This window comes from Phasianus colchicus, chromosome 8 (genome assembly GCF_987193195.1).
Source record: "Phasianus colchicus chromosome 8, bPhaCol1.hap1.1, whole genome shotgun sequence".
NCBI lineage: Eukaryota > Metazoa > Chordata > Aves > Galliformes > Phasianidae > Phasianus > Phasianus colchicus.
The window spans coordinates 1,852,898-1,880,044 of NC_143443.1; the positions used below are offsets into that span (position 1 = coordinate 1,852,898).

General features: G+C 39.6%; 1 protein-coding gene across 3 annotated transcripts in view; it reads left to right on the forward strand.

Annotated features, from left to right (window-relative positions):
* Nucleotides 1-27,147, forward strand: part of PRKG1 (protein kinase cGMP-dependent 1) — a 395,197-nt gene that overhangs the window by 227,076 nt on the left and 140,974 nt on the right. For all 3 annotated transcript variants that reach the window (XM_090144719.1, XM_031602529.2, XM_090144720.1), the window contains one exon: nt 24,221-24,284. In XM_090144719.1, coding sequence (XP_090000845.1) covers nt 24,221-24,284 — 64 coding nt within the window. The remainder of the gene's footprint in view (nt 1-24,220; nt 24,285-27,147) is intronic.

The window sequence follows — 27,147 nt, forward strand, 5'->3', positions numbered from 1 at the left end:
CTTTTGGCTTTCAAATAGTAGCAAAAGTTTACTGCAATTCAGATTTCAGATAAACTGACAAAAAATTAAAACACTCTTTAAAAATTGACTGCTAAGTAAATGTAGCCATGACTTTTGTTTTCAGTATCCTTGGTAGGAAGAAGAAAAAGCTGTTGCTTAGGCCTAAGCAGTTAACAAGCTGATCTTTTAATTTCAGGGTTAGATACTTACCAAGGCAAAATACCATCCAAGAGGTAACACTTCATATGATGACCACCACTTGTAGGAAAAATAAGTCAGGCAGGATCAGCTTTATTACCATGGCAACTGCCTAATTGCTGGTGGAAAGACTAACTTGATGACTAAGTGTACCATTAGTGAAACATTAGTTTCATTGCTGGGTCTTAAAGAGGCTTATTTTTACAACGACCTGATGGGCACTAAAATCACAAAAACAGCAGTTATCTTTCTGGTACTCTGTGTGATCGTATTTAGTTTCTTTTCTGTGTTTCTGCACACTGGAGGTTGTGGTTTATGTGTCTGAGAGCTTTCTGCTAAAAGGCTTATGGGGATTTCCTCCTCCTGGCAGTGTTAACACCACTGTAGCTTTATGGGAATGCCAGGCTGCAGTTATTCGCAGCCATCCTGGCTTAGCAGTGAGAGGCAGTTGGGTTATTCCTGTTCTGAGGTTCAGCTCCAATGGAAAAGCCACATGCCACAATAGGAAACAAACATCAACATCAAACTGATGCACTTGAGGAGGTCGCAGTGGCAACACAGCCATCACGTACTTCATTTTTATCTTTTATTTATATTGTTTAAAGTGAACGGACATGATAAAACTCTTAAAAACTGAAGCAGTCTGTGCAAGACAGTGGTTGAGGCTTCAAAACCTCTACTTAGCTGCCATGGGAAGATCTTTTCATCTACTCCTGGGACTTGCAGATTGTTTTTCATGAAGCTGTTGAGAAGACCTTGATGTGCATCTTCCACGCACTTTGCATGAGAGAAATACAGTAATTATATTACCAAATTTGTTACTTTGCTTTGACAATTCAACTTGCCATTAACAGAGTCTGGTACGGCAACAAGTCCCAAACATTAAAACACAGCCAGAAAGAAGATAGCTGAGGGGAATGAAGGCATGAATAAAAGCTCCAGCTTCGCAGGACAAAGAGTGAATATTTCATGTTTAATTCCTGTCTCTCACTCTGTGTCTCTTACAGATGTTTTCTGAATTCAGGCCTATGCTTAGACCATTCCCAAATTCTAAAATTGCACGTGAAGTTTGAGGGAAAAGACTTTGCATAGTGCTGAGATTTGGTTTGAAAGGTGCAGGCAGGAATTACAATATCAGTAAGTAGCTAGCAGTCCATTAATTTGGAGTCCACTTTTTTATGAAGTATTCATTGAAATATAAATTTGCTGTGAAGTTGCTCAGTCTTGAGTAGGCTCGATGATAACAGCCTCTGTCCTTGCTGCTTCCCCCTGGCACTGCTGGTAGTACTTAGTAATGTGATATTGGCTAAGAACCTGCTTTGGACTCCATTACAAAAGATACTTTAGAAAAAGATTTGGAACAGATTGCCTGGGTTGAAAGATTTGCAGCATGATTCATGGGAAGTTAGCGTGTCATGGCTGGGGAACGGTGTAAATTTGGGATAGTACTGCAGGGGTGATGCCCAGTAGTGTAATATGGTATTTAGGTGATCTTAATTCTTTTAAGAAATAAAAGGTCATTGGAAAGGAGTGACACCAATGACACTTTTGTCTACCAGCCCCAATTGAGAAAGCAAGCCTCCTCTAATAGAGGGTGATGGCAGAAGTTGAAGAAAGGTGTTATTTCTTGACATTATCTGGCATTTCTTTTCCATAAGTGTATGGGAACTGCTGAATCATGGCCTGAACCTCTGATTGACCATCTGAGATGAGCCCTGGGAGCACAGGTGAAGGCAATTCTCCTGTGCTACTGGAAGGGGTTGGAGCCTGGCTGCACCTCTCCTAGACCCATTTAAGGGCTGGCTACCAGTGGGGAAGGATCTCTTTTGGAGATCGCTCCTCTTGGAGTCTTCTCAGCAAACCTGAGACAAGGGTAAGCTTTCCATCCATTCTTCTTTGGTGTGATAACCTGTTTAGCCTAACTTTCTTGTATATCTCTTAATTATAGCATCTGTATATTCATTGATTATACATTAAGTCAGAAAGATCCAATACAGATCCACGAGTGGAGGCATTTTGATAACTATGACTTAAATATCAGGTTATAGAGAGGTGCTTTTTCTCTCTGCTGGAAAAGGTTGGCTAATACTTTTGAAGAGAGCCATGGTGCAAACAATACATATGTTTTAGTAAGCAAACTTGCATATCAAAGGGCTTACCCTTTGTTTCATCTTTCCTTATGGGTTGCTGACAACTACTGTGTTGCCCAGCTAACCCAACTGTGGATGAGAAAGAGACTGATGTAAAAATAGAAATTGATGTGCACGTGTTCCTGAAATCTCGTCTTTTTTTTCCTGAGCTCATTTGGTAAACCTTTGCTAAAAGCACATTTCAGAAAGAGCAAAGGTTTCTTCAAGAGTCTGATATTATCTGTCACTTCAGTTAACTCTTAATAAACATAAAACCCTTCAGATGTGCTTGTTTGAAAAATTCACATCATTGTGTTTTACTGATTGGAAATCCTTTGGGGGATAATACGTGTCAAAGTATACATTTGTTCAAGCAAAAACGAAGTAGTGTTTGCTGGCTCTTAGGAGCTTTGAGATAAAAATGAATTATTGCTTCCTCTGCAAATTGGAACCATGCATACTGGAACCTAAAACGCACGAATTGGAGTAGATCTTTCTGAGGGGTGATTTTAGTCTTTGTTAATAATCTGGATGAAGCGGTTGATGGCTGAAAACCGTTTTGCTGAATGCAAAATAAACTGCACTGAGATTAAAAATAGGGCCAGGGTCTTTGAATTTGTCTTGTCACAACGCATAACCCGGGAGCACGTCATGTACGCTGATCAGAATTAGAGTTTAAAGGCCAAATTAAGTAAAGAACTGGGCATGCTTCCAAAAGAATGGCTCATTAAACTTCAGCCCTCTGTTGGGCTGTCTGTTAGGAAGTGTGCAGGAAGGCCACCCTCTGATACTTTTTTGGCAGGGAATAGCGCATCTAATTTTGGATCTGACATTAGAAAAAGATGTAACTTCTAGAAGAGACACCAGAGCGTGCTGCACTGGAGATGAAGCCTGAGCAGAGAAAAAGCTGCTAGTTTGGTATTTGGGTGCAATTAGAGGTGTGAGTGAAATATTGTGATAATATTGTATTATATTCATGGGAAAATAACAGTAGTTCATATGCGACATAGGTCCTTTCTGTATTTAGATCTGTATGGAAGATGCTTTGTGTGTTATGCTAGTGCAGTCTGTATTATCCACTCTTATATCCTATGTGCTACAATACTAATATCTCTTACTCACAACTTATTTCTACAAGTAGACAAGATTGTCAGTGGCTATTTCAGCAGGCAAAAGAAGCAAATTGACTTTAATGAGTACTTGAAATACATGTCAGGTTGTCATCCGAAATCCAGGAAGAAAACTAACTCCAATGTGGTGTTAGAAGGTGGCATTCCTTGATTCCTCGTGATACGACTTGACAAGTCAAGTACGTGCCTTCAGAGTTCAAGTTCTGCATTTAAACTGTTAAGACATACATAGGCATTATATTGGCATACATACTCACCCTTTTCCAAAGATTTATTAATATATGCTGATGTTCCTCTGTGCATGCACAGTAATGGCTTCTGGTGGTCTTTGGCTGCTTACTTTCTCCCCATTTTTTTTTTTCCCATCATTAGCTTCATCAGTGATGGGTGTATCTAGAAGCAAAGCAAGTATTCCAGGCTTTCCTTGAATTAAATATCTCTGTCTTTGACATCAACTTTTACTGGCTTTAGCTATGTAGTGCCCCTTAAGTTCTGGGGTTCTGAAGGACGTGGCAGACTGGCAGGAGGTGAAGAGCAGAACTTGATATGAGTAACCTTAAACTTTCTTCCTGACCATATTAAAACATTCACACAGGCATAGGGTTTCACAATTTTTCTGAGTAAACTGTCATGCTCTTTTGATTTCTCACAGGTAATACTATCTTTGGAAATACCAATCTGATAGGCAGTAGGATTTCTGGCCTGTGCATTAATTTGTGATTTTCACCTAAGGTGATGAGTGAGAACAGAATGAGATTACCATCGTGTTCTGGACACAGGTAATGGAGTATGATGAATGGCAGTGGCTCATAAAGCTTGCCCTAATACCTGGACGGCCACTGGGGATGTTTTATGTATCTCTTCATGACTTACGTGCTTCCAAACATCGCATCTGTGTCCTCTGTGTGTTTTTTCTCTCCTGTAACTTGGAATAAGATGAGCAGTATGATGAAAGTGACTATTTTTATTCTTCTGTTTAAATAACCCATGGTATTACTTCGGGCATTTATCTTCAAGACAGAGAAAAAATATTTCTGAGGTCTGTGGCATAAATCAATAGCCTTTACGGGGAAGGAAATTCAAAAGGAATGCTTAGAATATGGTACTGATGCATCTTCTGTTGTTTCAGCCTAAGCCCACAGTATTATGAGAATGTAAGGCATTTTTAGTTTGTGGCCATAGGATATTACTTCTTTAGCAGGGCAGTGTAATATAAGGTGTGTGGAATCTGCATTCTTGGATGTAGATTATCCACCAATGTACAAACACAGATGAAGAAAAGAGAATCAGGGAGTTCAGAAGTCAAGTAGATAGAAAAGCGGTGGATGCTGAAGTGCTGCTGCCTTGGAGGGAGAAAAGTGTAATGCCATAACTGTGTACAGCTGCAGGAGAAATATGGTGCACATTTGAGTATTGGTGGCTAAAGAAATAATTTGAGATGGCCTGCTGTTATGGGGGCAGTGCATTGTGATAACGTGACAATAGAAAGGTTATTTGCTCATTCAAATGTGAAGATGCTTTTCCAGCAGGAAAACCCATTGAGGAAGATAAGGTCTCGTTTTTATTGTGATACGCCTGAAGGCTGACAAAGGCACTGCTTATGCAGTTTGCAAAGTACATCTTCATTCAAGTCTCTGAGTACAATGCATATTTTTTACCTGGTAATTGTTGTGTATTAGCAAAGTACAAAGCCTTTAATGCGATTAGAAATAGCTGTTCGGTTGTGTATCTCATTTATTATTTGTAATTATTGTGAGAATTAGCAATCTGCCTTATACAAATAGTAGTTTCCCTTCAGAACAATTTAACAAGATGAAGTATGAAGATACAGAAAGCATTGATCTACAGATAGGCAAATATAATTAGCAGAAAATAAATTACTACAGAAAGTATCCACTGGCATTTACAGTGGTATATCTCATTCAGAAGCTTTCGTTCCATGTGATATCCTGCTGATTAAAATTAACTTATTTGATCACTAAATCCCACAGATCACAGGTTTGGTAAAGTGCTTATTTTGTGTTCCTTGCCCCTAGTTTACAGCATCTCTCTTCGTATCACAGCATTTATGAAAACTTTCCTTACGTAACGTGAGCCAACTTCCTGATGACGTTGCTCTTCCTACTACTGGGAGTGCCTGGGATAGAGGGTTTTCTGGTGATCAGGAGGAAAAGTTTTTAATGAACTATATTTTCTCCTTCATTGAACTGAAACTGCTGAGTTCGTGGTGGTTTGAACAAAACAAATATGGTTCCTATTTGGGAACTTGCAGTGAAGTGACAGAAGGTGTGAGTGCAGGAGCTTCAGCAAATCAGAGTTAAGTGGAGTTCTACTCTTCAGCCTGCTTTGAACCAAAGGATATGGATTTGTATCTGATAGATTGAGTTCTTTCCTCATTCTTGGGCTGACCTAACCCTGCTGCTCAGGGTAATGCCATAACCATGGAACAATCAGCAAGTATGCTGTGGGGCATTCCTTAATCTCTTGGTGAGGAGATTCCTAGTGAAGAGGCACTCCAAAGAAGTGCAGGTAATTACTGTGCTTGGTTTTGCTCTCAGGAGTCTCTTGCTTCCGTGAGCTGATTCTTTTTTTTTTTTTTTTTTGTGGCTATCAATTAAGATAATTTCCATGCACATGGAGCAGTTTCTCAGCAAAGGCTGAGAGAAGAGTGTTTCCATGGTACAAGCATTTTCCTGAGATCTTCCAATCTTCTACATGGTGAAGTGTGACAGCAGCTGAGAATAGTTTCTGAATGGCCAAAACGACCAACTAAGTTGTATTACAGTTTTCCATTTGGAAGAGTAAATACATATCCTTCCTGAATAATTTTTGGATACCACATTTAAGATGAGTCTGGATGGGGCTCTAAGCACCCGATGGAGCTGCAGATGTCCCTGATCACTGCAGGGGGGTTGGACTCGATGGCTTTTAAGGGTTCCTTCCAACCCAAATGATTCTGTGATTGTAATTTTTGAGTTTTAGTCAAAATAAAGTTTTGGGTTCACTTTGCTTGTGGAATGATGGCTGTTGTTCCTCATGTCTCAGAGGATCTGGAGAGGTGGCTCCTGCTCCAGTGTTTTTGGTGGTTGTTTTTTCCCTTTAAAAGGTATCAACTGCATCTTGATGCTGTTTTACTTAAAGATAAAATCTCCTGTTAGCATGAATTCAGTCAGCAAATAATTACTCAGAATGAGGGTGAGAAGATGAAAGTGCAAAGTGGTGTCAAGCTGGGGATACAAACTACCTCCAGCAACCTTACCTGCTGCTGGAGCATGAACTAAAATATTCTGCTAGCTTAAATCATTTCCAGCTCTGTATGTTTAAATAACTCTACAAAGTATTTTAGGAATAACAAGCTTTCAGCACCACAACAACATGGAGCATAAAACATTCTCAGTACTGAAGAGCATCTGTATTCCTGGAGGCGTTTGCATTTGAATTAGGGCAGGCAGAGGAGGAAAACCCATCAGCTTGGATGTACTTTCTGGATGGCTCTCAGCCAGGCTTTGAAATACAATGCAGTGAAACAACTGGGGTTTGATCCTGGGTTGCAATAACCAAATTCAGTCAATTTTTGATACTGGGGGAAAAAAAGGGCTGTACACAATATTTCACTCTTAGTAAGAAATAACCATATTAGCAGAAGATGGATTTGAATTTCTGCTTCTCATTTTTCAGAAGTGCCCCAGGAGTCTTGGGGTAATGACTCGTGATGTGCTTCATTACCTGTTAATGTTGTTTTGTGCTGAGCAAGCAAAAAAAGGGAGTGTTGAGCAGGGTCCACAAGGAGGCATATTTCCTTGTTAGCAATAGATAGGTAGATAAAAATTAAGAAGGGAATTAAAAACATTGTGATTAAGAGCCAGTTGCTTGAGGTTAAGCATCAGAAGAGTGCTCAAGACAGCAAAAACTGTTGGATTTTCTGAATGTATTCTCATTCCCAGTCCCCTGGCACAGACTAGCTTGGAGCTTTTGGTGATTTTAATATAAATCCAGGTGTGGAAAAGCTGAACAGAGGCATATGAAGCAGGAAGAAAGAAGAAAAAACTAGAAGGTGTGCATGGACATCACTTTAGAAGAAGGAAAAAAAAGACTATGGCATCTCCATTGTCCCAGGTCATGGAAGCACCCATCTGCTGCAAGGCAGGGATAGGTTTCTGAACCTGGTGTGTGTGTATAAATATATATATATATGTATATATGTAAACTGAAGTTTTGTTCTGAATAGGTTTAAAATAGTCTCTTTTGGGTCCATATGTATATCAGACAAGTAGTGACATAAACATTTTTTTTGTTTTACTTCAGTGAAGTAATTCTAATTTCATATAGGTTCTACATTCTTATAGGAATTATATTTTTGAAATAAAGTAAATTGGACTTAGTGAAGTTACTAAGGGGAGCATTTTTTCTCTTTGATGACTTCAGATGGTTCAGTAAATATTCCACTTGAGTACAGATCTGCTTAATGTTTTAACTTCCAGCCTGAGACTAGCATTGTTTTCCTGTATCCTTTGCACATTTGCAAATAGTAATGATCTTTTTATGTGTTTGTCCTCTACTTTCAAGGGATAAATTTTTAATGTGCAGACAGAAGGTGACAGTTTTATTGCTTCTTTATTCTTTATTATGAACATCAGGAATACATTCTAAATTCAATTATAGACTGTCTCTGGAAATATCACACAAGCATCTTGCCAATAAATACAATTCTTAGATTACTGAAAACTAAGGACAGTAATCACCAGACCGACTTGAACGGTGGGATTTGAGTAGAATATTGTTTTGGGCAATAATAATAAATATAAAATAATAATATAAAATAATAAAATTAAAAAAAAAAAAGGTAATGTATGTTGGGAAGGATAATTTATATTTCATATATCCACTGTTAAACCATCACAGTTGTTTCTAGGAAATGACAGAAGACAGCTCAAGACAAGAGAAAGAAGAGAATCTGCCCCAGCAGTTCACAGTGCAATTAGAAACGTGTATTTTGAAGCATAGAAAAAACAGGGTATTAAATACAATAACAATGATACCACAGAACATACCAACAGGAATTACGTTTATGAATTAAACTTTAAACCAAACGTGTCTAACCTGCTAATTTTAAGTTTTTGTTGCCCCCTTTGTTTTAAATAAAAATATTTTTAAAAATAGAACTAGTTTTGTCATGTATATACATTAACTATATTATATTTTATCTGTGGCCCAAGATAATTCCTCTTCACTCAGTGCAGTCCAGGTGCATTAAAAGGTCAGACACCCATGCTTTAGATGAAGAAAAAACCAAGCTTAAGTTAAAATATCCTCAGAGGGACAGTAAATACGGAGCCAAAACACTTTTTTAGAGTATAAATAGTACAGATCTCATTGAAAGGGCTCCTGGGTCTAGGATGGTGGGATTTGCACTACCAAGTGGCACTTGGGATCCAAAAGCTCTTGTTTCTCTCTGCTTTAAGATAGCAGGTCATTATAATGTTTCAGTGAATTTCCACCTTCATGTGTGAACCGTGCTTAGATTGTAGAAACTTCTTAATTGTGCCAAGTTGTTTGCTCCTGGGGAACCATTCAAGTCATATAATATTATGGCTGTATCTATAACATATATATGGCTGCATATATATATTAATGGGAGTAAAGATATCAGAAGCCATCCTCAAGGTCTTCATTTAATCTCATTACAAAACTAATAGATATCTATAGTCTTTGCTGTCACTAAAAATGTATCGTAACATTTTGGTCAAAAGTCTCAGTAACAAAGCTCTCTTTATGCTTGCTGTAAATACGAGGTTTCAGCAGACAGAAAGCTTTGGAACTTGAGTTACTCCCCAGAACCCTCAGCTCCATGGATTAGCAAGCTGTGTGAGATGCAGTGGTTGAAGGCTGTCTTGATGGGGTCTTGGGTGTCTGGAGGGCAACCTAAAGTGATGGTCTCCTTATCCATCAAGATCTGTTGCAGCTTCCAGAGGCAGATATAGGCCACCAATTTTTTGATAGAGAAAAGGATTCTTTATTTGAAAAATAAATAAATCTTGCCTTGTTGCTCGAAACTGGGAAATGAAATCAAATCTCTGTTTATCTGATGTGTATTTCCACTAGACCTTACCTTCCTTTATCTGTAAAATGCTAGAAATATTCAGTGTCTAATTTTATTCCAGTGCTAGTAAATAAAATATTACTGTGTATCCCTACCCAACAGTAAGCTACTCCACAGTGATGAGGTTAATTATTGTAATATCCCTTGGGTTTTCCCAGTATTTTTCTTTCTTTTGGTATATAGGAATAGGACATAGTATTGCTGGGCTGTCTCAACCTTGGAAGTGGTCTCTCATAGTTTGTGTACTGTTATTTTAACCAACAGTAGCTAAGGTTTGTTTTTTTTGGAGGAGGAGGAGGTTATCTGGGAGTACCTGAATGTCTTGTTTTAACTCAGTCCTTGCATTCTTACTCTGATGTTGTGGCTATGATCTGCGTGCCTGTTCCAAAACTGAGTTATTGAATAGCTGGGCTTTAAAAGGGCATTTTGATACATGTTAATCACCTGAGAGGAGTAAATTGCCTTATCTGCAAACTTGGGGATTGATCATCAAAGAAACAGAAATGACAGTGAACGAGTAATAAATTTATGGGAAGTGCTTTCAAAAGCCATTGTTCACTTATTTTAACTATCTTTTGATACCTATCAATGAGTCAGATTTTAATTAATCTAAAGTGTTCCCTTCTAAAAATATATAATGGTACTTTTAATCAAGATGCCGCATAGCCTTCAATAAATCAAGAGTAAATCAGCCAATTTGCCATTGTCAGCCATAGCCATGATCTTATCCTGACAACCTGCTTTCTGTGAAGAAAAACTCAATAAAACAGGCTGACATAAATTATATTTTTAAAATTTTTGAGAGAGTCCAATATTCACTTCTATTAGGACAGGCTGTGCTCATAGCCAGGCTTGCCGGGCGGTGCAAAAAGGGGCAGAATAACACATCCTGTGTTATGGGGCTCAGGGCGAAGATTCAAGACAAAAAATGAGTATACCAACTCCCAACCTTTTGGATCTATCTCCTTTGTTGCTTGTGCTTCACTGACATGCTCTTCAGTGAATTTCAGTGTCAAATTCCCATTCTGTTTTTTTTCCTGTGCACAACAGGAGTCTTTGCATCCCGCTTTTCCCATGTATTCTCTATCTAAAAATCAACCATGTTGGCTGAAGGAGTACCCACTAAAAATTCACAAATGCTTGAACTTCAATACTGTTTTTATCACTCTTTCTAAATGTGACAAGTGGAAAAGTGTTAGAGCTTTGACTGCGAACAGAAGATTGTTGAGTATCAAAGGTCTTAGTCTCTATCAGCTCAGAAAGATTGAAATGGAATCAGAAAATCATCTAGTTTGGGAAAGATCTTAGAGATAATCAAATACAGACCTTATTCTGAATTATCAAGTCCCACCACTGAAGCATGTCACTTAGAGCCATGTTTACGAGTCTGTTAAATACTTCTATGTGAGGACTCCACTGCTGCTCTGGGCAGCCTGTTCCACGCTCCCTGAAGAAATTCTTCAAAACATCCAATCAGAGCCTCTCCTGGCACAACTTGAGGCCACTTCCTTGCATCCTATTACTTTTTGTCTGCGAAAAGAGAACACCCACCTTGCTGCGGCCTCCTGTCAGGTAGTAGTAGAGAGCAGCAAGGTCTCCCCTCAGCTTCCTCTTCTGCAGAATGAACAAACTCAGTTCCCTCAGCTGCTCCTCATGTGTCTTGTTTTCTAGTCCCTATCTTCTCTGCATGTGCTCAAGCAACTCGTTATCTCTCCTGAAGTGAGAGCCCAAAATGCAGCTCAGTACTTGAGGTGTGATCTCATCATTGGTGGACAGTCATTTCCCAAGCTCTGCTGGCTATGCTACTTCTGATGCAGCAGGCCCTTGGCCTTCTTCGGCATGCTGCTGGCTCGCATTAGCTGGCCATCGATCAGCATACCCAAGTCTTTTTCTTATGGGCACCTTTCCAGCCATTCTTCCCTGGGCCTCTATTATTGCTTGGGGTTGTTATCACCCAAGTACAGCACTCAGTACCAATTCTGCTGAATGCCATACAGTTGGACCCACCTATCCAACCCATCCAGATCCCTCTGCAGAACCTTATTTCACTCAGACACTCTCATCTAGCTTGGAGTTGTCTGCAAACTTAGTGAGGAGGCAATTGATCTCCTCTCATCAAGATCACTGATCAAAATATGAAACCAGCTCAAATACTGAGCCCTGAGGATCGCCATTTGTGTCTGGCTACCAAACGAATTTAACTTTTTTGGACCTGGCCATACAGCCAGTTTTTTACTGAGCAAATAGTTACTCATCCAAAACCTTGAGAATACTGTGAGAAAGAATATTTACTAAAATGCTTTACCAAAATCCAGGTAAACATATCCACAACCTTTCCCTTATCTACTAAGTGGGTCATCTTGTCATAGAGTTCATTAGCATTCCCACTGCAATTCATTTTTGGCATACAGAAACATTTATGTAGACTGCTGATATTTCATATGTTGAATAGCAATTAATTAAACAAATTGATAGAAGCTAGTGAAGCTTTCATGCTACAGTAGAAAAAGAATAATGGAAAAATAAGATGCACCCGATAGAGAGCAGAGTTACACATCTGTTGCCATTCAAGTGGAGAAAGACAAATTGAGCTTTCAAAAAGCCACAATGCGGCTGAACAGATCCAACATGTGTTGGTACAATAACACTCAGTAATTTCCCTAGAGTTTCCCTCAAGTACAAGAGTGGCCATTACACGGGTCAACTGAACCACAGTCCGTCTGCCTTACTGACTGCCAAGGAACTTCTCCCATACTCCAAACCATTTTGCAACTGAAGCATGTTGCAGATGCACCCATCAGCCTGGATCCAAGCTCTTTCTGCTATTCATCCAAACCCAAGACATGTTTTGGCTCCAGTTTGAGAGTTACGTCAGTTGGACTCCATGCTCCCACTTTGGGATGAGCCCAAGCATGGGGATCACTCTTGAGATGAGAAATCCCAGAGAAATCTGGGAGCCAATGTTAGGGTTACAGCACCTAGATGCGTTTGAGAAAATACAGAGGAAGAGATGAATAGTGATTGCTTGATAGCAATGAATAGAGTTGTATTTAACAGTTGAAATAATTTTTACGGCATGTTTTTTGTTGTTGTCAATTTTTTTTGAAACTGGTTGTATTTCTTGCCTGTTTGCAATATTCTCAAGGTTATTTTCTTAAACAATTGAATTTTCAGACCTTATTTTGAATCTGTCAGTCTTATTTGATTATTTTTCCAATACAATCTAAGCCACTTGAAAATCCTCAACATTTAATTTGTTTTCAGCTGAGATTCATTTTTAGCGCAAAAAAAAAAAATGCTATTGAGGTTTATTGTATACAGCAAATTTTGACTCCTGTATGCAAGGATTTTACTGATGGGAGAAAAAAATCAGCATTATAAACTCAAAGATTAAATTATTCTTCCATTTAATTTAATAACAAGACTGAAACTTATCCTGGAGAAAGGAAGGTGTACCATTTACAGCTTTGGAGGCATTTTAATGATATTTGGTCTGCTAAGTTTCCTGAAACATACAATAGTATCATATATTTCAATCAGGTCCAAACTCTATTCAGCCAAACATCTATAAAAAGGCATCCAGGGATAACAGAGTTCTACAAAAAGATGAAGAGCAACAGCAGCAGCTGTTCCAAGAGTATGAATAAAAGCCATTAGAAATCAGGAATTAAGATGACCCACCATCTGTTAGCCTTCAGAGGTTCACAAAGGATGAGTGTCCCAAATTACACACCCAAATCAATAATGTGTGTGCCATCCTTTCTGCTGTGACCAGCAAATGAGTACACTGATGAGAGAATAGCTTTTCTTAAAATAGGAAGGGATTTGCTGGCAGTATATTTTTGCCTTGGGCAAAACTTCAAGTCAGTGTTCTTCTTTTGTTTCCAACTGAGTAGTAATTCAAGTCTGTTCTGTAGTTATACAGGTTAGAAATTAGGAATAAGTGGGTTTTTGCCCTTTAATGCGTTGGGTCAGAAGCTGTCTTTTGTACTTGCTGAAATACCTGGAGTTTGCCACAACTCTTTGACTGTAGCAAGGTCTGAAATGCCTCCATCAAACACTCCAAGATTATCTGACATAATACTGTTCTCTTATCTACATGTAAGCCTAGTTGCTGTAGGTCTGCACCGTGGAGAGGATTGAGCCATTTCTGGATTCCATTGCCTTTTTCATAACTTGTTTCTCTGTGGGGGAGGTAACTAAGTCAGTTCCTGGACTATTACTGGTAATGATCTGCTGATCAACAATGCTTTTGTTTGGATTTGTCGTTCTTTGAATCATCTAAGATGCATTGATCCAGGCTGAGAAGTTCAAAATTGCCCCTAGTCAGTTCTGCTTTTTACTGCATCTAGCAATTGATGGCATGGCCAGACACAGAGTATTGCCTTTGCACACCAAAGTTTTGGTAGTAGGGGCTGCAGGGCTGGTCTCTGTGAGCCTAGAGCTGCCCCGCTACAGAGCCAGCTACAGCTACAGCTGTCTCCAGAAGGGACTTGCTGCTGCCAGAGCTGAGCCAGGAGCGACACTGGCTGTGATTCTGGGAAAGCAGATTTTAAAAGGGAAAAACTGCTGTGCAACAGCAGCTGGGGATGAGGAGAGAGAAAATGTGAGAGAAACAGCCCTGCAGATGCAGTCAGTGCAGTAGGAGGGCGGGAGGTGCTCTACGTGCAACACTGCGCAGAGCAATCTCACTGTCCTTATCTCAACTCTTGAGCCCTTTTTCATCATATTTTTTCCATATTTTTTCTGAGAGTGGTGTAATGGAGTTTAGCTACCCATCAGTGTGAAACCACCCTATAGGGTCTGCCATGTGAATTGGCATGCAGGAATATGCTGGACAGGATTTCCTTTCTCCCTTCCCTTCATCATTGAGATGGGAAAAGACCTCTAAGGTGATCTAGTCCAACCATCCACCTACTCCCAGTATTGCCTACTAAACCATGTCCCTGAATACTGTCTCTACTCTTTCCTTAAATGGGATGGGATGACAATTTTGCCTCTTCCCTGGGCAACCTGTTCCACTGCTTGGCCACTCTCATCCTGTTTCTGCTACCGGGGAGAGGAGACCAACTCCCACCTCACTACAACCTCCTTTCAGATGGTGATAGAGAACAGTGAGGTCTCACCTGAGCCTCCTCTGCTCGAGACTGAACAACCCCAGTTCCTTCAGCTGCTCCCCATTAGATTTGTGCTCCACGCAGCTTCGTTGCCCTTCTCCACACACCCTCCAGGGCCAACGTGTCTTTCTCGTAGTGAGGGGCCTGACACCGAACCCAGTGTTCAAAGTGCAGTCTGACCAGAGTTATCCCACATAATTTATTTCTAGCGCAGAAACTTTCAACTCTTCCTGTGGTAATTAATAACAAAGAAAAAAAAAATGAAAAAACAAACAAGAATTAAAACATTTAGGTATTTCAGTGCCTGCATTATGAATCACGCAGGTTTGTGAATCACAGCAGCTGTGTCAGGGACTACTTTTTCATTGGAAGTCCCCTATACTGTCCCAACTTTCTGGTCCCTCTGATTTGGTGGGCGCTGAAATACCCACCAGTCTTTCAGCAGGTGTTAAGTTGCCTGGGAGAATGTAAAATGCTTGTGATTCTGATGATCTTAAAAACATTTACAGGACGTGCTGTTCTTTTTCTAGCATGTATGTAACTTTGAAGGCAGAAAACAATAATAATCTTTGTAATATGTTGGTTTAACGGTGCTGGATAAAAGGAGGTAGGCAGGATGCAGCATTAGAACAGTGTAAGAGCAGCAAACGTTGCATAACAGTGTGTGTGATTTGGAAATAGTATTGTCAGTGTCATCATGAAAGATATATTATTATGACAATTTGCTGTCAAGTGCAGTTGACATCTGTTAGAAACCAAACGTTTGGCTTAAATTGTTTCTGAAGATGATGTAAATATCCAATTTGGAGAAGTGTGACGAAATGAACTATGCTTGCAAATACAACTTTTTGCTTCTTCAGACTTTACAGTGCAAAGTTGTCTTCAAAACATTAGTTGGTGTTTAAGAATCTCTTTTGAGATAGCACAAGAGTCCGTAGCAAACATCTTTAATTTTCTAGTCATGCATTTGCAAGGATTTTACTGCATTTGTATCGTTTGTGAAATGGTGGTTTCCATGATACACTTGGACTTTATTCCAGTGCCACAGTGATGCTTTTGTTGTTTCAGCTTAGATTCAGGTAAGAAGAAATCAGGCCAAATGCAGTGATTTGGAATTTTCCATGCAGGCTGAAGAACAATGTTCATTTCCCACAAAAATTTTAATAGTGTGTAAAATATTTTTAGAAAAGATTAGCGAGTTGGAAGATTCAGAAGCTTTCCCTTAGGATTATCAATATAATTTGATTTGCAAATATGAAGAAATACCAATTGCTACAGCAGAAAAAAAAAACAAATGATGGTGTGTGTGAAAGGTGATAGTATTAGGTTTCTTGCAGCAAGGGCTGACAGAAGAGTAGTGCTACTGGCAATAAGAATACTCTGACTTGAACTGGGTGACCACAAATGTGCACCCTCAGGGTTATTGACATTCCCAAAGTAGTCATTGCTATTGAGAATTTGTAGCAACTGTCCTTTTAAAGATTAATATATCTAAAGTAAGTGAATATGTGGTGTTCTACTTGGTGTTTTTCAGAAGAAAAAGAAATCAGTTCTTTTGCTTTGTGCATCCTGCCCGTCTTTATGTGTATTACAACTCTTATTATGCAACCAGACCTTAAAATCCAAAAACACATGGGTTAGCTGGCACACAGGTAGCACAAAGTAATTGTAGCAGCAACTAGAAGTAGTAGTAAGGTACTTAGAGGTACTAAGAATTGGTAATATAGCAGTTTATATAGTATATTAAACATCAATAATACTCTGGTAGTGAAAATACTCGGAGATTACAAACTTGTCGATCCTATAGCAGCAGATAGGCTTTATGATAAGTTGTACTTATCAGGAGTAAACTCACAGTAGGTTATACTTACCAATACTGTACTTACAGGAGGAGTCATGTACTATATATGTACCATTACAATGACCAGCACCCAGTGCATCAAAGGGATTCCAGCAGGGGAGGCCTCGGTCATACCAGTGCAGATGGCTCTATTTGAGAAACCAGTCTCAGAAGAGACAAACCTTAAAGGGGTCTAGGGAACCGATCCCAGGAATGGGCCCACAAAGAGGACAGAAGTGGTAGACGGAGGTGAAACACGCTGCAGAGTTGAGGAGGCGGTGTCACAGTGGTACTGATTTAGCACAACGTTCCAGTGAAGATTCGGCCTGCCCAGGGACAAGTAAGAAGTAATAGTGGAGAGGAAAGCACATGCACTCGGAGAACATGGAGGTTCTTAGAGAAGCTCCATTTTATGGCAAAAAGCAGGCCCTTTAATATCATTAAGACGTAGATGGGTGTAGAACACCATCACTTCATGTAACCAGTTGGTGACAAGTTCAGTGGAGGATGGTGCTGCTTCTTTTCCTTTATCTTCTTTAAATGCAATTTTATTTCCTGCCTCAATTCCCAATTTCTGAGGCAGTAAGTCATTCCCTACTCTCTTGTTTTGAATTTATTGATGGTATCTTTGGGACATCTCTGGACCTCCTTTGTCCCTGGCTGCCAGCTGGGTTACCAGGCAGCCATTTTCCCCTGGCAGTGCTTGGCAGCCATTTTGTGTCAGTGCTTTCTCAGTGCGCTCTGTTAACTGCTGTCACTGCTCTCATCTAAAAGAAATTGTTTTATTTACTACAAACACCTCTAAGGAGTTTATTTACCAGAATAAGTTCTATGTTTTGGGTGGCAGAGCTTTGATACGTTCGCCTGGGGATGACTAATTGCAGATACTTGTAATGCCTTTGTAGGCTGAGCATAGTGAACAGGTCATCTGTGGCAACTGTAGAACAAATTTATTCACTCTTTCTAAAGTTGTGTCATTTTGCACTGATTTCAAGGCCAAACATAAGTGTAATTAATGCAAGTGTGAGTGAATGTCATTTTCCATTTCCCTGTCTTTTTTTCCACTAATAGTCTTTAAGATAAGTAAAATGTGCAGGAAATTGCTTCAGGAAAGCTAGCCTTGACTTACCAATTACGTCTGTAATAGGTAAATACTGTGTTTCTAGAGAAGTAAATAAGCCTTTTCTGAACTTATTATCCTTCCTACTCCATTCCATGTGGTAGAAAGAAAGTTTATCCTCCAAGGAATACTCATTATCTGATGGAAAAGAGAAACTGTATTTTTATGCGTTTGTTATACTGGAACAAAATGTCATATTGCAGAACATTAGAATCAAACCTTTCTTGGTATTACTACTCCCTTCCTTGCTGCCTTAGGTTAGGGTTTATTCCTTTAACAATCTTTTGGTTTTTTTTCTATACATGGCTGTTAATGCATGTGACGGGAACAGAGCCTGTCCCATAACATGTAGGTGTGATGTGGGAGCTTCTCCAAAAGCAGTGCCAGAACACTGTAGAGATTTTGTTTTCTCTGTCTGAAATTATCTTCTGTCTCATAGAAGAAGTCCAGTGGAGGGCCACAAAGGTGATAAAGGGCCTGGAGCATCTCCTATATGAGGAAAGGCTGAGTAACCTGGGTCTGTTCAGCTTGGGGAAAGAAGACTGAGGGGGGATCTGATTAATGTTTATTAATATCTAAAGGGAGGTGGGGGGGGGCAAATGGATGAGGGCAGGCTCTTCTCAGTGGTGCATAGCAATAGACAGGGAGGCCTGGAACTTGAACGTAGGAAGTTCCATATTAACTTCTTTATGGTAATGGTGACAGAGCACTGGAACAGGCTGCCCGGAGGGGTTGTGGAGTCTCCTTATGCGGAGATATTCAAGACTTGTCTGAATGTCTACCTGTGTGACCCTCACAGAGAGGTTGGACTTGATGATGTCTTGATGTCCCTTCCAACCCCTGCAATTCTGTGGTTCTGTAAGATCCCACTGGATCCAGCCATCTCTCAGGACAGATGTCAGAGTGGAAAGTAAGCTCCCCTTTGTGCCATGGAGCCATGTGAGGGTTGTCTGGAGCAGTTCGTGTCAGTTTAAGAAGGCAAAGAGAAGATAACGTAAATGATTTCAGAGTGAATTTTCTAAGTGTGTACAATAAGGCCGGAAACAAGTTTCTTAGCTCTTTGTTAAGGCCAGACCCTGGCAGAGCTAGTAGTTCACATCTGACACACCTTGATGGCTCTGGATAGCTGCCTGTTATAGAACGTTTCTAGCTTTAGTTGTTGAAAACATTGTTTTATGTGAAAATTCTAAAGCAAGAGGCAGCTTCTATTAGGTAAGATTTATCCTCCGTTCTTTCAGAGAGGAGAGGCAGTGCTTAAGGGGCATCTCAAATGTGGTAAAGAAAGAGCTAAAACGTTTAGCATTTTTCAACTTTCATTCCAGCTGGGTGCAAAAGGAATTTCAGGGAATGCAGACAGACTTCATTCCTTGTTGCTGATTTATTTTGATTTTTAAACTATGCTTACCCATCTGGCCTAAGGCAAAGAAAACAACTGCATTTGTTACAGTGCCAACCAGTAATAAAAGAGAAAGGCTTTGTTTCTCCGTTAACCCATAAGGGCTGCTGACTGCAAAACTAGATGAACACTTCTAATGAACACCCTTTAAAAGTTGAGGAAACACGTCTTGAAGTGCATTTAGAAAGTGAATAACCGCTTTTGTGTTGGGCTGGATACAACACACAGCCAAGGACCCTGCACCATTTTCATGCTTGTCAGAACAGATGTGCTGTCGGAGTGCTGGCATCTGTGCCATGGAGTGTTTCTTTGGATAGAATCAGCCCCTTGAATTGCAGCCAGGAAAATTTGGAAGCCCTTGCTAGCTTAGTACTGGGGTAGTCCCCTGGGATGAATCAAAAGTTACGCAGTCACCTACTGCATGTACTTGCCTGCAGATTGTGGGTGTTTCTAATGGGGAGTGTTGCTTGCATCTAAGTCAGAGGCTACAGATCACTGGGAACAAGACATGACCTTTTGAGCCTCCTTCTACCCCCTTTCAAATTGGGGATGTCTTTGCTTTTGTATTTGGACAGAGATTCCTCACGGACATTTTTGCACACTTGTTTTTCCCTGTTTTGGCCTCCTCTGTTTAACATGTTGAGCTCCCTGTTAGCTTCCAGAGCCAGCAGGAAAGCTGATCTGCAGTTCCTACTGACAGCAAGCAATTCCCCATAGTGCCCTCACAAGGTCTATGGATTGTCATCAAGTACAAAACATTCCACAGCTGAATACCATGAGATATAGCTAACAAAGAGTTACCTCATTGCCAGCTTGAGCAGCTCTTCCACCAATGCAGCTAGTTCAGTTCTGTTTTGTAGTCAAAGGAAAGTCTAGCAAAGCTAGGGACAGGAAGCAATAAAGCACTGTCACGTTCGTGGATTGATTTTAAAAACATGAAGGTTTGTTGCCATTTGCTGTAAAACTCAATTTGCTTATGCAGACTTGAGCCATGAAGCCACCAGGCAGAAACCCCTGGGTAGGGATCTGGTTATCCTCACTGTGTTCTAAAAAGTAGCATTGTAGGATGGCTGCTCTTTGAGTGGGTTTTGGACTGTATTTCTTGCAGATGGAGCATATAAAATAGTAGTAGAATGGGTAGTGATTCCTTTAGTAGAATAGAATCATTCTACTAATGAGTAGTAGAAACATTTCTGAGTACCCATGTCACTGAAAAATAAACTTTGAGGAGTAGCGGGAGACTGCAGCTGAGTAGAACTTCAGTGTCTTTGTTCCATACCCAGATTTATGTCATTAATCTCATAACGTAGGCAGAAGTTCTTGTGATTGTGGGTTTTTTTTAAGCTATTGCTGTTACAAGCATTACATGCTGCGGTGCTGATTACCAACCAGCTCTTTGAATCACAGGGGAATTTGTAGCAGAACTGGAGCATCTTCTGCAATGAAACACTCAACCATTTTTTCTCAAAATATGTTTAAAGGATTAGGTAGCAGAAAAGGCCCTGGTCACCTTGTGTCTGACCTAGGAGTGCCCAGGGTGCTCAGCCAGGATGAACAAGAAGGGATGCTGATTCATGCCTCTGCCTAAATTGTGTCTGAATGTAGATCTTTTGCCTTTCAATAACGTATTCAGTGCAGGTGAAGCAATTGTTCTTCAATACTGGGAATACAAGGCAGCTGGAGGCAGTCCCTAGGACAGGGTTTTCAGACCTGTGGCAAACACAGCTTGAAGAAAAGGCTACAAAAGTTGTTGGCATCCAGTCTGTGGAAGATGCGGTTCTTTCGCTATGTAGGTGATGGTTATGAAGAGAGCATCACCTGGATGTTTTAAAGCCTTCATTACTTAAGTTTTTTTTTTTAAGGACTGGGGTTAAAAATGCTTCACAGGGCAAATTTGGGTTTATTTAATTCTGCTTTTTTAGTCACGGACACAGGATAAATCATTTCATAATGGAATTGAGCCATGTTTACTTTGATCTCTTCTATCATAAATAATGGATATATCTGAATTGAAATGCTGGATGTTCTGTTTTCAGACTGAAGTTTCACAATGCAGAATGTAACTCTGCTTACTTGTTGCTGTGCTACAAAATCTTTAAAGATTTCTTACTTCGATGCCTTCTGCTCCTTTATGCTTTTGCAGTATATGTTTTCCACTCTGCTGCAGTGTGCTACTCAGATGTTTTCCTCTAAGCCGAGGTTTTATTTTCATGTGAGTTCAGGTATCTATGAGTGGAAATACTTTTCAAAATATCAGTCCTCATATGCAGATCTTAAAATGCTATAGGCAGAGTTTGGAAGGAGATAAGGATCTAATTTAGGATTCTGTTTAATGTTGTCATGAGGAAAACAGGAGTATATCTTATTTTAAATTGGCAAATAAAGTATACTGTGTTATATTGTGTCAATACTGTGTTATATTCTTCAGCACTTCTGGAATCTTTTTTTTTAATCAATTCTACCATCAGCTCTATATATCTGGATTCATAATGTATTTCTAACAGGTCAATAAATGTTTTCTCGCTTTTTTTTTTTTTTCTCCAAGGCATTTGTTTGAAACAGTTTGGTTTTTTTTTGGTTTTTGTTTTTTGGGGGTATGTATTGGACTGCAGTGATGGGCAGTTTTGTATAACTTCTTCCAATGAAGCCCCACTACAATTTGGCTCTATTGCCACTTCCACTAAATCCATGATGTGTTTTTGAGAACTCTTTGACACGATGTAGTTGGAATTTGTTGTGTTCAGCAAGTTCATTTTCTCTCTTGCTGTGTTAAAGTTAGAAGCTTTTCTCTTAGGCAATTTTTCTTGTTTATTTAATATCCTAAGATTTCCATAATAAGACTTGTAATTCTTTCAGAGATTTCCTGCTGTTCCCATGTTTTTTTTTATGTTTGGGCTATAATGAATGTGTTCTGCTACCCTTCTATGGGTTGCACAGATTCATAGGATGTAATTAGCTTTAAAAAACAAACAAACAAACAAAAAACACTTGCAATGAGTCGTCCCCCAGTTTGGGAATGCTCTGATGCAACCACAGTAGAACTTGCCTGAATGTCTTTGAATGTTGTCTTCTCCTATTAGTTTACTACTTACTTGGAAATGCAAGTGTTTGGTGGAATAAGCTTTTGTTCTATAATTAAGCCTGGGCATCACATAATGCCTTTTTAGTTGTTTTGTGGTCTTGTTGCACTGTTTTTCCATTGAAAAAGAGTGCTTTCAAAGGAAGAAAAAAAAGTTGAGAGCCTGAATAATCATAATTTTTTTTCTGCATCAAGTTGTTCAGTTCTGTTGTTAATATATATTTTAAATATATATATTGCTGTTTCTGTTTTTAATAAATAGAAAATTTGGAAATATGCTTTAATTCCACAGCAGTGTGGCATGCATTTAAGTTAATAAAAACAAATTCTGCTTTAATTGTGATTGCAAATTAAATTCTCTGGGCACTTCACGTGGCAAGGAAGCTTGGCCTCAGACAGAATATTACTTGCTTGCATGTTCTCTGCAAAGTCTGCAGACCTCCCTTTCTTTGTAAGGCTGGATTTCTTCTCGATGCACCAACAGCCACCAAATTGTGTATCTAGGATCTGCTTTGGCCTCATAGAACCTGGGTGGGGTGATTACCCCCAGGCAAAAGACAAGACCTACTCTGCAGCAACTTCTGGGTTGCAAAAACCTTGTGAGTTTTTGTTTTCTAGCTCTGGAAGTTATGGAGGATAATTCCTATGCAGTTATGTGATCAAAAGTAAAATGTGAAAACTCATGTGGAAGGAAAAATCTCATTTATTTAGGGTTTTATTTACTTCTCTGCAGGGATCTACCCCCAGCGGCCCACTCCCTCCTAACTTTGCACCTGATCATCAATGTTTCTGAGACTGGTGCAACACACTAGGGATCTAAATTTAATATTAGGAGCATAATCTTATGCATATGCTTTGCAATGGAGCATGATAAAGCAGCTCATGTTCTTGGAAATAAAACTCAAAAGAGCAATAGCATCTCAGTGCTATGTTTGTGCTAATATCTCATGCGGTTGCATTGCTAATTAGGCTACTGATGGCAGGCATTTTTTTAGTTAAAGTGGTTACGGTGGTTCTTTTCTACCTCAGAGATGTATGTTGTGCCCGTGTGTTTTGTTTGGTGTCACGTGGGAATTTTGATGACCCAGTCAATTTCACATTGCTCATCCTCCCAGAATTCAGGCCTGTAGACCATGGGCTCATTTCTCTCCCACCGTGACCAGAAGGTCAAGTCTGGTGTGGGAGATTACTAGCAAGTGAAATTCTACCAAAAAAAAAAAGTAGAAAAGTTTCCACTTTGGCAAAAGAAAACAAGCAAGCCTTGGATGAGATCTTCAATAATTCTAACCACTGTTCAGTTCTTTCTTGTTGCAGTCTTTGTACCTTTTGTACTCCACATTTTTGTCTGTGTAGTCTCAATCATTCATAGAATCATATCTAGTTTCAACCACATCCACAACCTCCTTGGGCAGCCTGTTCCAGTGTGTCACCACACTCTGAGTGACAAAACTCCTCCTAATATCTAACCTAAACCTCCCTTGTCTCAGTTTAAAACCATTCCCCCTTGTCCTATCACTATCCACCCTCATAAGCTGCCGTTCCTCTTCCTATTTATACTCCCTTCAAGCACTGGAAGGCCGCAGTGAGGTTTCCCTGAAGCCTTTTCTTCTCCAACAAGCCCAGTTCCCTCAACCTTTCCTCATAGAAAAAACTGTGAAATATAGGAGAAGCTAAGAAAGGACCTTTCTTCCTTTATCTACTGCTGATTGGAGTTATCTCTTTTGCATTTGTGGTCTGTTTGTTAATTTATTTGTTTGCTTCTGGTGGGATGGAGCAAGAAAAATTTGCTCAGTCATATATATATGACTGAACAGATTTGCAGCACGTATTCATTCCATTAAATCCTTAATTGAGTTGTAGTTGATTAGCAGCTTTACAAGTGATTCTCCAGATGTTTACCACAAGATGTTTACCCATCGTAACAAGTCAACATTTAAAAATACATCTGAGCTGGTAGATGAAGATTGGATTCCCATGATGTATGTTGATTTTGTGTCAAACACTTGTTCAGCCCCAAATGATGAGGGCCAAATACAAATGAAACAACTGCAGCTGAGTTAAAAAAAAAAATATGGAGCTATGCATTAATTAAAATTTCTCTTGTATTGCAGTGTTCCCACATTCCAGAGCCTTCCTGAGGAGATACTCAGTAAGCTTGCAGATGTCCTTGAAGAGGTAAGTGTGTTTAATTTTGAAAGCTAATGAGTTCAGAGTTTGTGAGTCTTCTGGTAGCAATATCCAGGCTCTTTTCCGAAAGAACAGCTTCACAATTTTAATCCCAATTATGGTTGACTACTCCAGCATGTCAAGACGATGAGAGGAGTCGTGTGGAAAAAAAAAATGAATTCATTTCTGAACAAGGCTTACATATCTTTAATTGGATTTCCATCCAATTGAGGATCAAAACATTTGTTTCCTGTGCTGTGTAAAGAGGAAACCTTCTGCCCTGGGTCACTGGTGGAGAATAGGGCACGTGGAAATGCCATTTCCTTTCAGATGTGATGGGAAACTTATGTTAGAGGACAAAACCAGGCCTTAGAGTAGGTGTTATGGAAAGGCTACTCTCGTTAGAATTACAGCAGAGATGGGCAGGTGTAATATATGTCAGGAAACTTGAAATCCTGGAGTTGTGCCTTGCCTACCTGGCTGTAACTGGTGTCTCATTAGTGTCAGGCTCTCTATTTAAAATCTTGTCCTGTAAGCAAATGTGTAAATTGGATGTAAAAATACGAGTTGCAGGCAGTTTGTCCACATAGTGTATTCAGATAGCTCTCCATTCTGGACCTGACAAATTGCTTGTTACTGAACACTACAGAAACTGTTAAGAAAACCTTTCAAAATGTAGCCTTGTGTGATTTAACTATAGGAAACCTGTGTACAACAAGGTGTTTTTTGTCATTCCTTGTTACTTTTTTTTTAAGTACAAGCCTTGCCATAGAGCCAGTCCTAATAAATGTTTATGGGAAAGTGTTTCTCTGTACTAAGTACTGCCTCTGCCACTGATTTTAAGAAACAAAGCTGCTGACGTTTAACTTGATTTTCAGAGCACTGGTAGGACATTGTTATTTCTTTGCCTATTTATTCAGTATACAGATGAATTCACCTTTATCATGCAACATAATTGCATATTCATAGATAAGCTTTATTTCCTTTACTGCTGGAGAAGTCTTTAGATTTAGAGAAGGGAGCTGTATTGCCTCTTTATGCTATGAATTAAATGTGCATATCTCCAACACGCCTAATCAGAAACAGGTAGTTAATTTGCTTGGATCACATAAGCAATGCTAAGCTCCTTATTGAGAGTTAACAAAAAGTTTCAAGGGAGAGTGGGCTTTGGGGAGAACTGGAACAAATATCAGTGAATAAATTAGGCATGGGAGTAGTAATCATCTGTAGGTTGGTCCAAGACCACTCTTGTTTATTTTAAACACTAAGGGCAGCTGCTATAGCCATGCTGTAAGGTTGTTCCCAGTCCCTACTGGTGATCTGCAGGATATGGCTCCCAAAACAAATTGTTTCCAGTTTCTGACTTGGAGTCATCCTTATTATTCCTTGTGTTTTTCTTTGACTTCATATATTTTGCATAAGCTATAAAATCTTACTATTACACAGTGCATCTTGTTTAACAGTATCCAACACGCTGAAACTAGGCAGCGATTGCTTTACTTTATCTTCTCTGTTGCTGTATTAAATGTTGAATAAAAGTGACTCATTCAGACAATTAGAAGCAGGGAAAAATCTTTCTTAATGTCAATGTTTCATGCAGTTTTTCTTTTGATATACTTCTATGAATTAATGCAACACTTCTGTCCTACATTCTTTTAAATGAATTCTAAAAAGTGTTAACTAAAGCCCAGAAGGGAAAAAAAACAACATCCTGTTTAATTGCCCATTATCAAAATCAAACCTGGGAATGGCCTTAAGAAGACAGAAGGAAAAAGGTCAATATTTGATGATATAATTTCATTTCTGGAATTGGTGGAAATACTAACTCAAGATATGTAGCACAGATGACTCGAATGAAAATGAACAAAACACTGGGGAATTTCCCTTTCAATTGCAGCAGTTCTGACTTGCGTATGATCACTCACATCACTGCAATTGCTTGTGATTTATAGGCGTGTGACAGTCAAAGCACGTTTATGGAGCTCAGCATTAGCAGATCCAAACTCAAGCTACCCATTGTATTGACAAGGCCATAGCTGCTCCCACTTCCAGATCTTTTTCCCTCTTCTAGGCTGAAGTTTCCCTGGACCCAGGCTGCCACAGCTAGCACTTATCTTGTAGGTTACAACTACAGGCAAACAATAGCCAGATGTGGGCGCAGCTTCTGCAAGTGCCCGAAGCCTGCCTCTGTCTCCTTCCATCCCAATTTAGTTAAATGAATATATCTTAACGTGACATAGATGCTTGCTAATTACACAATGTATAGTTGACTCCTTATTAACATTTTTCAAAATGTCATGTAACCACTGCAGTGATTCTCAGTGCCATGGAAAGCTGAGCAGCCCTTTCAGCAGAGAGGTTGATTTAGCTTGGCTTAGATGCCATCTCTGTTGAAACAGCTCTGCTTGGCCTGTGATTTTATTGCATTGTTTATCCTTGTGCTTACTGAACATAATGCATGAGTCAATGAGTAATATGTTTCTGCAGCTCAAGACTTGATGTTTATTTTGCTTGGGCTTTGGTAGTATTAAGGAGGTGGTTTGTGTAGTCACTCTGTCTGCCTGTAGGATAGTTCCCTCAAAGCACTTGTAACTGCTTGCTTAAAACAAGCTTGATATGTGGGAGGAAGCATCAGTGATACAAAGTTCCTATCAGATTGATCCAAATTATTGGATAAGGAGAGAAAACAGATAGAAATTATTATGTTTTGAGTCACGCAGGCACACTCTGTGATCAGCTTCACCCCTGCTTCGAATAAACTGAGCAGAGGTAGCTGTCTGGGAGAGGTGGGGAAGCAAAGGTTAACGGTGTTAACACTGTGCAGGGAATGAAGGACCCAAATTAATTATTCAGCATGACAAACAACTTCCTT